Source organism: Pseudopipra pipra, chromosome 1 (assembly GCF_036250125.1).
Source record: "Pseudopipra pipra isolate bDixPip1 chromosome 1, bDixPip1.hap1, whole genome shotgun sequence".
Taxonomy (NCBI): Eukaryota; Metazoa; Chordata; class Aves; order Passeriformes; family Pipridae; genus Pseudopipra; species Pseudopipra pipra.
The window spans coordinates 105,135,604-105,148,498 of record NC_087549.1 but is presented as its reverse complement, the minus strand read 5'-3'; the positions used below and the strand labels follow the sequence as shown (position 1 = coordinate 105,148,498).

Below are 12,895 nucleotides of genomic sequence, written 5' to 3'. Positions count from 1 at the left end.
GAAGGCAAGGCACTTTATAATATTAGTATTTGGTATTTCTATACTGCAGAACTTTATTCCTTATTTTAAAAGGAGAGCAGATATTTAGAGTCACTTTTGGATTTTGTTTACCTGCAGTTGAACTTCAGCAACTGGCATCTCAAAAGTAGTATTTTGAAGATTTGCTCTGCCAGATTTCCAAATGATTTGCAGCAGATTAGAGCACCCTCATCCATCAAAGACCTAAACTCATCTGTACTTTAATTCCTGGTAGTAACATCTGTCTGACAGTGAGTCTCACTATGACTCCAGACAAGAACTGCTAGTGTATTAGTCATGCTGGCCTAAGCTATCACTTTCATGAAAATTTTATGAGCAGCGCTTACATTTCGCCTGTTAAGGAAGATACACAAATACTTCCTTTTATAATTAATGTAGAATATGAAACGCTTTGGTGCTCTCAAAGGAACAGTAGAGTTAAGTGCTGGTCAAAGCCTGGCTAATCACTGATAATGGACCCAGAGGGAATATGTGAAAGAAACAAACCAACCCCCCCCCCCCCAAAAAAAAAAAATTCCATCCCAGTAATCAAGAATACCAAAAAAGCCTGTAAACTTATGAGAGCTACAAAAAAGGAGAAAGGCTTGGATTGAGGATGAGAAATGGGTTAGATCGGAGAGTTTAAATTTAAAAAAACCCAGCATGAAGTGCTTTTCTGCCTAAGGAAAGGAAAAAGAAAGCAGTCACATGAAGTGCTCAGGCACCTAAATGCTTCCTTCTCTAGTCCATTTTCCCCCTAATTTATATCATCCCTATGTTCCTAGTTAAGACTAGTACTTGTGTAAAAAAATATAGTCTTTGCAAAGGATGGAAAAGGCTCTCTTTTTAATATTAGCACCTTGTCTTGACATTAGGTAGCAGCATTAGCATTCAAATCACTGCTTATGACATAGCTACAGTACTGGTCTCTCAATGAATGGCAGAAGAATTCACAAGCTTGGCAGTCTGTCAACTGTCTGATACACTAGACAGAGTGTCAGAAATTTCACACTGAAATTATATAGTCTTAAAGATAAGCGAAAGTGATGCATAATTGTGTGATGAGCTGGAAGAGACTGAGGGAGGCATTTTTATTCCAAATCAATAGAGAGATTTACAGTAATTCAAGCACCATAATTAAGCCCTTTAAAGATGAAGCACTGATTGTGCCAAATTTCAGACAGATGCTCTTCCTAGTTAGCTGCTCGACTGGGAGGAGAAAAATAGAAACTGTTGCATCTAAATGTCTGCCACTTACCCTCTTGTCCTCAAGAAACAACTCGGTGCTTAGAAACTGAGCTATGAGTTTTGCTAGACTTAATCCCCGAATGGCTGACAAAAATGCCACCTTCCTGTTTGAAAACAACTCAGGTCAAGGCCATGGACGTCTGAGACGTCTGGACGTCTGACATTGGGAGCATTGGGGATGAATGCTGGTCACGCTCAGCAGAGTAAACAATCACAGAAATGCCCTAAAAGCTGGCAGTGGAAGAACCTGTTGGCCCGCAGGGCAGATTGCAAGTGCATCTTTGGTCTCTTTATAGAAAACAGCCTCACAATGTTTACATGCTATGTTAGTTAAAAACACCAAACCAATCATCTCGAGTAATCAGTAACCCTGAAGAGAAAATCTGGCATCATTCTCTGATTGCAGTACAGGTAAGATAATCCTGTTTACTCTGCTTGAAAAAAGGAGGAGTGTTATTTTATTCTAGCAACTACCTTCATATCTATTTCTAATTTTGCTAACACTAGGAGATCAAATTCAAATGTGTAAGGCTGCATCATGAACAAAAGTGGTGCGCCTCCTCTGTCCCTCTGGCCTGGACTCGCATGCCCCTTCAATGAACCCTGCTCCCCTGCCACCCCTTAAAAGAGAGAATGAGTGTTATGTCACACATTACCATTAACTTTAGTCCTCCTGCTCTTGGATTCATTGATATGTACAGGACTCTTTCAATGCCTGTGACCAGGAGAAGAGTATGTTGCTCATGTGTTTGTGTCCTAAGACCACCTTGAGAGCTGCATCGCCATCCTTCCTTTGATCCTTCCTTCCCACTGCATAATTTGTAACAAGCCCTTGACAAGAGCAAAAGTTATTTCCCATCTTCCTAGCTGCATCCGTACCAGAACACATCTGACACAGCCTTCTCCTCAGATGCTGCTGCTCTGCCTTCTGAGATATGAGTACCAGTGGGTACCAAAGGGTGAGATGGCCATCCAGCTGACAGCATCTGAACCTGGGAGGTGACATTCAGCACTGTCCCCTGTAACAAAGGAGTGACACTTCCTCTTAGGCCAGAAGTTGACTGTGGTCTTTCACTTCACAAAGAAATTAGCTGGCCAGCTAGGTCTGTACAGATCATGTGGCCAGTATTCAGCGCTGTTGCTCTCATCTCCTGACATCACTTGTTAAAGGAAGAGGCATGAATTTGTAACAAAAAGGGAGAGAATCCTGCAAGCAGCTCTTTAAATCTTGACAAAAGCAGTGTATGTCTTCCTACAATGTTTTTGCCAGACACGCTCAATATAGGTTTCAAAGTAAGCTGTTGAATCTTAAGAGTTTTCACCTTCTGTAAAAAATAAAGAGCATTTAGGGTTTAAATATGCACAGTCAGAAAAAAGTCACACCACTCGGAAGAACATTTCAGATGTAGCATTTAATCCTGCTCCATTTAATTTGTAATATGTTGAAGCTAATATAGGTTTAACTAAATCCCATGTTAAATGACCTAGATGCCATTCTAATACTCTAGATGCCTTTCTGTTCATACTCAGAGGAAATGCATCTTGCAGATATATAGTACCATGACAGCTTAGAGGTGCTAAAGCATGGTTTGCCAACTATTGTATGTACCTTGCCTCTTCTGCGATCTCCTGCTTTTATGAAATTCAAGGTTGGGTAGTTTGACAAGTTGAAGTACGTTTTACCTAAAATGGAGAGGTATACACATCTAGTAGATTTCTTTTATCCTTTTTATATAAATAAGAAAAATTTGGAAGTTAAATTTCACTAGTAAACTTCAGAATATTTATGTTGGATTAAAACACCCACAAACTGAACGTCACCCCAGTAATATTCGTGTTCTGATTTTAAGTACAAGGCATTTTAGATATGGAATTTTTTTATGACAAAAATAATCATGTTTGGGCTTTTGTTTGCTTCTCTACAATGAACAAGGTGTCAGTTATCAGTGACATATATCTTAGCTAATTTGAACCGAGAGATATTAAAACACTCTTGATGATTATCTTTTTTTTTTTACATATGCAACAATAATAGATACTAAAGTGCATGCTAATATAGTTAATGGCATGGAATTATAACTTTTGAAATGTATGTCAGACAGGTAATTTGGTCGGTTTGGACAATACGTAAAGGCAGGACATGTCATTTTTAAATAATATGTTCAGTGATCAGGTTCTTTTTAGCCTCTTTTCTACACTCCTTTTGTTGTAACCAAGGCAAATTGGATTGTCTGACATGAACTGAGATGATACTGATGGAAGGAAAACCGTATTGATGATCTGCTTGGATTTGATTATTGATTTTTCTTTTAAATCACCAGAAAGTCACATTCTAGAAAAGAATGACTTGTTGAATTCCTGCGCTTCATCACCACCAAGAAAGGATCACCATAGCAACAGGAAAAGTCTATGCATTGTGAGAGTACTCACAAGCTGAACAAGATCATGGTTTAAGATAATGTCCCAGCAGCATGGCAAAGTGCCAGCCAGAGCTGGAGAGGGAAGGATGCGGGATTTCTACAGTAACAAAGAAATTTAAAAAGAACTAATATTGAAAATGTGAAATGTATTGGAATTTAAGGCTAATAGGAAGTGCAAGACAGTGAATTGAGAAGCTGTACAGCTCATTTGTCTGGGGAGCAAATCAACAAGGTTTCTTATGGATAAATCCCTGATCTAGTCTTTAAAGGTAAACTGTCAAGTGACTGATGTGTGTCATTATGATTTTCCCTTTAGCCTTTCTGATAGGGCATCCAAAATGTTTTGCAGCTAGTAGGAGCTGTCCATGCAGTAACTACATAAAAGAGCTTAAAGCAAACATTTCATATAGGTCACTTGTCAGGCAGAACCTGCTTAACTTCTACTAATTATCTGCAAGGTCTGACCCAGCACTGCAGTCTAGAGGTGAAATGATCATTACATTTGCTGTCTGGTATATCTGTTCTATCTGTAACAAATGTGGATAGAGCCTTCCCAAATCTTTGTTCGCAAAGCCCAGCCATGATATCTGTTCTATTTAGACACTTATCTTTGATCCACTTCTACAACATTTTTCAATCCTCAAAGTTCAATTCCACAGTATTTGAGAAGCAAATCTACAAACATATGCTTAACTCAAAATATGAATAAGGATGCGTGCAGAGTATGTCACTGAATGAGATTTAAACCATATGATACTTCCTACAAAAATTTTCCTGATTTCTGCTTTTCACTATGAACCCCCGATCCTCAACTCTCATGTTTTGTTAAGAACCATTTAAAATTAAATAGGTAAAATAACAATAAAAATTACAGATAAAAGCATGTTTGAAATAAGAAACCCTTCACACAGTAACTGCTGCTTTCAAAGCCATGTTCTTTGCAACCATTGTTTTGTGGCAAAGTGTGAGTGGTTTTTGCTTTAGCATCACTACAAGTGTTTTTGTGAATTTCAAAAGAGCTTTTTATCTTTGTCCCTTCAGCCAGTTTAGTGAAGGAGTAAACTCACACTGAGAGTACTGAGACTATTCCAGTTCTGGTACCAATGGGAACCACTGCTTACTTGGATTCTTCCATCTTCTCTCTAGACATGATTTGTGTTAGAAAGTCTTCATCAGAGTTTCAGAAATGTAAAAAAATCCTCACTGGACACTGCCAATTTACTAATGCAAAGTCACACTAAGCCCGAATGTTTTCATTTCATCAAGACCATTTTGATGACTTACATGTTATGACTTTGATGACTCAAGTTACACAGTTTACAGTATATATTTTTTTCTGTGACTAAAACAGAACTAGCTATGTCAGACCACCACAGATACTTTTACAAAGACCGAGTTGTTCTTACTGATACTGATAAATGAGTTGCTGTGATACCTCCTCTTTGTATAATGGAAATGTTACTCAGAGTGAAAGTCAGGTGTTGCTCACCAACACCTGAATATCCTCTCACTCCTGAACCAGTGAAACATCACTCCCTTGCTGTGAAATTTCTGCCTACCGTACCTCACCTGATATTGTTGCTTTCTTCTAGTGTTCCTCACTAGAAGTCTTTGAAGCAATATAATCTTTTCTCTCTACTGCTGTGGATCACTGGAGAGGAAAAAAGGAGGGGTCCTAGGTCACAGTCTTACTAAAGCTAATCATCACCAAAAATGAAGCTGGGTCACTTGCACTCTGTCTGCCCACGACTTGAAACAGTTAAGTCTGGCTGTGGCAATGAGACTTATTTTTTACCGGCAGAAGTTAACAGACAGATTGAGCCAACGTAATAGCACGCTATATGTCCCCTGATATCCTTCATGCTGTCTCTGTGATTGAGTACTACAATTAATCCAGAAGAAAAACTATAAATCGTAACCTGTCAGGTCGACAAAGTTCACAAGACAAAACTGAGCCAACACAAGCATGTGGCAAGGACAAACAGGAACTTTTTCTTTGAGCTGCAGGAACTATTAGGAGCAGCGTAAATATCGTGAATAAACCTCACCATTGTCTTTTACTAGCTTGCAGTCAAAAGAAGTGTAAGGAAAAGCAACGAACAAAAATTAACAACCAAAACCCATTGCATGCACAAGATTCACAGCAGCAGTATGTCCTCAAGAAGTTTATGGCACACTTTTTAAAGACATGTTCCAGTGAGGAATCCTTCAGAAATATGCTTTTATAGAAAGAGCAGCACAGTTCATAACCTTTGGGTAAAAATTGATCTAATAATTTCAGAAAAAAAAGGGACTACTAATTTGTGATTAAAAAAATAAAAGTAAAAAATAGCAGGTTATAAATGGAGAAGAGGTATACTGAAATCTTACAATGGCATGGCATGGCAGCAAGGTGGGAATGATAGGTTTTAGAGCATGATACTGCTTGTGTCAGCGCTTGGGAGCCTCAGCTTTGGAATGTCTGTTTCTTCTTACAAACCCCTGCCCAATTTCTCTACTGAAGAAGAGCTGAAAGGAAGTGCTGCAAGGAGTTCCTCAACATTACAAGAAAAAAGACCTCAACCAAAATCCCCAGAAAAATCACAAAAAAACAAACCCCAAAGGTATGGCCTTGATACATACTTCTGAGAAAGACATATATACCTGCCCACTCTCCTATAAAAACTGGCATATGGATGCATCCCCAAACACAATAGGCAAAGACTAATTGGTATCAAAATCATTATGGACCAAGTTTTTCCTCTAGAATTTTAATTTTATACCACTGCAAACCCATCAGCTTTGCCCAAATAGGTTCTAATTTACACTTTACAAGTAAAATCAGAATGAGGACAAAATACAAGAGTCATCAATGTACACCTGACCCTATAAATCTAAAGGGAACCTGACACTCAAGAATCAGAAGAGAAAAAAAGCTCTCTAAAGTTAGGCACAATATATATTTTCAAGAGCTGTCAGTTGCAAAGCAGAATGAGGCTGCTGGGATCAGCAAACTGTTTTGTCTTTCCAGCATTTTCAGCACAAGATGAATGCCACCATGACTAATGGAATTTCCCATTAAATATGGCCTAAGGAAAGCAGACATTTCAGAAAACAAATCAGCACTTTACATAAATGTATTTATGCCCAAAATTAGATTTACTGTTTTGGTATGAAGCTGACTGCAATATACTCATTTATTAGGAGTACACATAAGAAATGCTACTGTACCTCAGTTATATGTACTTGCAACCTTTTGCTGACTACACACCCAATACTAGACAGAAAGTGCTATCACAGTAGCTAGGTCAAAACTCAACATTCAAATAGTCTAAGATTTACAGAAAAGAAAAATAAAGCATAATATGAAAAAAAATGGCAATGAAAATACTGTAACTGCATTTAGAAGTGGTGGTAAATCTCTGTCATTCCATCTTTGCATTTCCTACTGTGATTACAGCCCTACAGTAACCTATCAATCACTTGCTCTCTGTTTTGTTTCTCTTTACAGAGGAAGGCAGATGGATTTCTTCTCTGAACTCTCCACTTAGTTAATGTGATGTGAATCCCAGCTTACCTGAGTCTAAGTGCCATGGGTCAGTAGCGGCCGACATTGGTGGGATGGTGAGAGGAGATGCCCCGCAGTTGGATTCCACCAGTTCTCCTTTGATGTGAACGTGAGAGGAGGCGTTGGTAGGTCTCAGAGCTGCTTTGAGTGGAGCAATCTGGTTGAACTGTACTCTTGATAGACAGCCCGTGAACCCTGGGGTGTTGTATTTATATATATCTTGGTCAATCTTCCCAATTTCTATGGGAAATTGAAGAGAGAAAAAAATTAAAACAATTAATTGCTTTTGAAAGCGGAGTTGGTCTGAACACTTAGATTCCCAGAGCACAGCGCCCAAGTCTGTCTCTCAGGGATACTGAGACCATGTCATACCTTGGCAGGTTTTCTTCACAGTTCATTATAGATAAAAGCTGGAAACCTTCAGGCCTTGGTGTGACTCAGTTTCACTGCTATGCTATCATTAAAATGAAAGGCTGGCATGTAGGAGTCAGTGAAGGAGTCATCAAAGAACAAAAGGGAAGGGAAAAAAAATCCTTTTCCTGAGAAAAGTGGTGGAAGAGAAGGGAGAAGAACATCCATGGCTGGGGTCTCTCCTCCCAGCTGAGGCTGCTGCTGAGAGAGATGCCCCTTCCTTAACCCTGGCCTGTTGCCCTCTAGCTCCTCTCAGTGGGCCTGGTCACTCCTGTCCCCCTCTTGTCTACTTGCCTGGAGACCAAGTCTCCCTTCTCTTGAGTACCAAGCATCCCTTCCCCAGAGAGCCAAGGATCCCTTCACCAGAGGACCACGTGTCCCTCTGGTCTGGGGTGGAAAACCACCACCTCCAGTATCCTGCAGTAGTGAGAAATGGCAGGAGCCCATCCATCCTTGCTGGAGGCCAGGGAGGGGCAGCACTTATGCTCCTGCGCCTTTGCAACCAAGGCTATGCCAGCAGAGACCCTGCTGTCGGTCACTTGGCTGCTGTGGGCTGACAGACAAGCTGGCAGCTGGCAACTGTGAGCTGAGCACAGGGCTACACTGCCACTCTTCAGAACAGCTGCTGTCTCTCAAAGTCACTCCCCAGGTAGTTTTATCCCATCTAAAACACCAGTTAAGATAACCCCAAAATCATGCAAAATGTGACACCTACACTATCCAGCAACCTGCAGGCTTGCTCCCAGCTGTTTTAATTCTGCCAGGACCTGTTGCAACAGCCTGAGTCACAACCTAAACAAAACTGTTACTCTCTGTCAGCCGTCTGCATTAGAGGGGTATTAACATTTCAAAGCCTCTCTGCAGTGTCTAATATCCTATTTACATGGCAGTGGGGAATTTGGCTTCCTTTCTTGTATGGTAGCAAGAGAATGAATGAAAAGGACACATGGAAACATCGTGTTTGTGCTGTACCAGGGATTATTGCTTCCAACCACCTTTCCTGGGGTTGGCAGGTTAATGCCTGTCCCTTGAAGTTGTTGGAAAAAGTCATACTGAGCTGAGCAAAGCAACATGGTATCCCAGGGACAGAGAAAAGGGAACAGTCCCCTTCAAAAGCAACATTTTCAGACAAGAACAATGATAAAGGTTTAAAAAAATTATGTTTTTGGAAAAAAAAAAGCCTGTAAGTAACAAGTTGTGTCATAAAAAAGAAAGAAAGGAAAACAGAGGCAGGAAAGAGGAGTTTCTTCTTAGAGGTGTGAGGAGAAAGTGGAAAGTACTTTAAGGGTTTGGGGATGATCTGGGAATCAAAGCACATCTGGATTTTTCTAAAAAAATTATCAAATCAGAATTATTAGAAAATGCATTACTAATCTTTTGGAAGTGTCTGTGTTCAGTTCTAACCAAACCAGGATCAATTATATGAGATATGAGCTGTTTACTGGGGGTTCCCTAAAAACTACCATGATATACATGTCAGTATATTCCTAAAAGTACTGAGAGCTCTGCATCAGTGATATGTACAAGGAGTTTCAAGGCTACAAACCAGACTGGCCATTTCAAAACCGCTTTATTTTTGGGATTTACACATTAAACATGAAGTGGGAGAAAATGGGTGGAAACTGATCAAATCTTGATCACGACTAAAACAGCTTCTTGGTTTTCACACAGAACTAAGGCATACTGTTTCTGTCTTTGCAATCATATTAGAATGATAAACATACAAAAACTAAGAGGCATAATGTGAAAATTACTTGCATTAGATCCTTATATGATCGGCTATACAAGAATGGATTTTCTGTTCCCCTCATTTTGCCTTTCCTTTCTTGTTTGAGAATATCCTTTCTCTACTAGTGCTTATCCAGCCTGTATCAATGTTATAGCCACATTTCACAAGCTGGCAGTGAGCAGTGACTGTCACCTGTGACAAAGTGGAAACATCCTCAGGACTCAGCTAGAGACCAGCTTAAATGCTTAAAATAATTGCATTATGCATGTCTTTCATCCATCTCTCCTTTAAAAAAGTAGTTTGATGAAACCATTAGGAATATCTCCTTCAAAAATTTTATAGTAAGAACTCACATATGCATGCACACTTTCCATAGTTAGCAGAAAAGCTGTACAAAAGCCAGAGTTCATGCATTTGAATGCTACCTGTAGACCACATCACAGACAAGATTCCTATCTGACCACAATGTTCACTCTCTCTTACTTCAATAAAGTATTCATGGAATATTCAGTGAATAGCTGCAATTCTGAAAAATCCTTATAATCTAAGAAACAATTACAAGAAGACCATATTTCTCTTTAAACACTGTAAGCATTGTTGTTAACAGTTTAGTGATTTCATTCACATTTTTATGTATTCTGTGGATCTTCATGCAAAAGCTAAGAGCCTCCCACTCACCAGTTCTGAATGACAGGAACAAAGAGCCATGAATATGATTGTGCTTCAGCAGCTTCAGATTTAGCAGCTTCAGCACCATCCTTCTTTAACTCCATAAATAACTGACGGATACTAGATCTTGAAAGAATTAAAAAATACCACGCCCCCCAACAAGGCACCTTGCTGAAGTCCTGCATTTTTTTTTAAAACATTCCACAAGTAATGGCTGTGCAAGTCACCCCATGCAAATTTACCACGAGCTTGCATCCCATCAATGCTAAAACAATACAGATCGACTTCTATGACTGTACACATGTTCTTTCCCATGCATGTCCCACGAGGCTCTACACACTGATACTCTCTGATGTTAGGTCATTATACTTTGTCTCCCTGTGTATCTGAGCCTGCTATAAACCTGTTCCTGGGGAGTGTAATGATTGCATAATGAAATGTGTCTTTTTTTCTCATGACTAAAATTCAATTTTCTCCCTATAACATAGAGAAGAGAAAAAGAAAAGATTATTATAGTCACATTATTTAAAAAAAGGAAATGTACAATGCAACTACTTTGCATTGTTCTAATTTTCAGCACATAAGCTAGAGCAAAGTCATAAAAATATTACAGTATATAGTATTATTATTACCTAATAGAAAAATTTATATTATTGCTTTCAGATCTGATGCAGCAATTTCCTGCTGGCAACTTACCCTCAAGCACTTCTGTAATGAAAGACTTCAAAAAAGACAACTTATAGGCCCTTTTTTACTCCAACTGGTTTTAATCATTTGCTGCCTAGACCACATAACGTGCTGACTTGAGATGAAGACCATGATTACGAGACCACTCGGATGAACCCATTCTAGCACAGATACCTTGCAGTATACAAATCATTAACACTGAACATACACACAGGAACTATGCAGTTGCCTACCCAGGTTACTTAAACATTTTAAAAATGTATATAACTAGCACACAGTATACCAAAAATCTCACAGATGTTGCCCTGTATCTTGTGTGTTATTCACCAGAGATATATTTAACATCAATTACTTGTTATTTATGCTTTGTTATTTCTTTATTAGTAAAAAGATACAGGAATTTAATCCTCAGTTACTCATTTTGATTTCGGGGCTTACTTCCCATGGTTGTGGCAGAAACATGCCACATACTGATGAAAATAATAACATTTCTCTACTGAAAATTATGTGCTACTACAGAAGAAGCTCTTTATCACCTAGGTGAAAAGATGTAAAGAACATTATTTTCAAGCATATTTATGACACAGGGCACCATTAATGAGTACCCAACAAGTCGAAATTGATTATTCTATGAATCTAGAAGAAAACAAGCAATAATAAATTGTATAGAAGGAAAAATTGTGGAAAAGTAACAAATGTATAGAGGGAAAACCTGTACCTAAGTAACAAATGTGTAAGTAGCACATAATTACATTAATCAGTGTAATTAGGTTATCCGGTTTTTAAGCCTTTTCGCTCTTACTACATTACCTGTAGGTGCAGAGCTGTGGCTCCTGCCTAGGCAGTATTACAAGACAAACAAATAAACAGTTTGATTCAGATTATTACCCATGTTGATCTGGCTAGCATGCATCTGATGAACTACTTGTAGAAGCAGATACATTGCCAAATATAGCTTTTTATCTACTCTTTCTCTCTCTTTTCTACTTCCCATACCTATCAGTAAAAGATTTATAGAGTAGCTTACAGGGCCACAGCATTTCTAATAGCACAAAAAGTTATTGCATTGCTGGAGAGGTCCAGCTCCACTTAATTCTTCTTGTAGCATCATTTAGAAAGACAAAATGACAGCCCGATATAGCAGAAAAACAGATCATGTGTTTGGTCCCATAGCCCTGAGCAGGTTTCGGACAGATGAAGAGCTGCTTTTTATTTATATAAAGTTCCCCACGTCGAGATCCTAGAACATTTCGAATGTGCACAAGGCTCTGCAGCACAAAGCTGTGCAGTCCAGCACAGTACTCTGCCATGCCAGTATCATCATGCCACATGTGGAAAGATGGCCTTGGACTGTATTATACATGGACCTTGGAAAGGGGGAGAGAAGTCAGCCACAAAGAAAGAGAGAAACATTCCCACTGCAAATCTTTATAAACCTACACAACGTTTTTACTAAATGTGTGTGCTGAGCATCCTTGCTGAATATCTTCTCTATTCTAGCTGATCTCTGCATTTTTTTCTTGATGGGCTCTGAAATGCATATCAATACAGAAGGTTATAATAAATTCTGAACCTTGCACAGTGTTCCTCACATACAGAGAGGATCCAGATATCTATTTACTGTGAATTATGTTCCATTAGGAAGGAAATGTAACAGAACTTGAAGTACAGTTTGTGGGTATGCACTACCATGTATGTGATAAATATCCTCTTATGAATTCCCTTGGAGTTTTCCAGTGGTGCCCTTCAAAGTAGAAATAAGGCACAGCCAAGGGTACTTATTCTAGCTTGGCAAGGCTCTTGGTAACTCTTATAGAAATCTAGCTCTTCTTTGTTTTCTGATAGTAGGAAAGCTTTACCCAAAGTAGCCCACAATGGGGCAGGGAGAAGAAAAGCGCTATATACTGGTATGATTTTGGTCGTGACAGAAGATACCTTTTAAACAAAGTAAAGTCTCAGAAGCAGAACCAAAGCTCTTTCAGTTCAATTTACTGAAAAGACTATTTTTACACAATTTACACAAGACATCAATTTAGTTTTGCTTTGAAAATGGTGAAAAATCCAGCTGTTTGGATTCAGGACAATGACCTGTTTATTTGCTCCCATTTACGCTCAGAAATAGAACAGCTTAATGATTTTGGAAAGAGAGTAGCCACATCAGCAGTG

The 12,895-nt window shown here is 39.0% G+C and overlaps 1 protein-coding gene across 1 annotated transcript in view; it reads right to left on the bottom strand.

Annotated features, from left to right (window-relative positions):
• CNTNAP2 (contactin associated protein 2) overlaps positions 1–12,895 on the bottom strand; it is a 1,027,914-nt gene that overhangs the window by 18,673 nt on the left and 996,346 nt on the right. Inside the window, exon 22 of the mRNA XM_064668935.1 lies at positions 7,243–7,473. Within this exon, the coding sequence (XP_064525005.1) occupies positions 7,243–7,473 (231 nt within the window). The remainder of the gene's footprint in view (positions 1–7,242; positions 7,474–12,895) is intronic.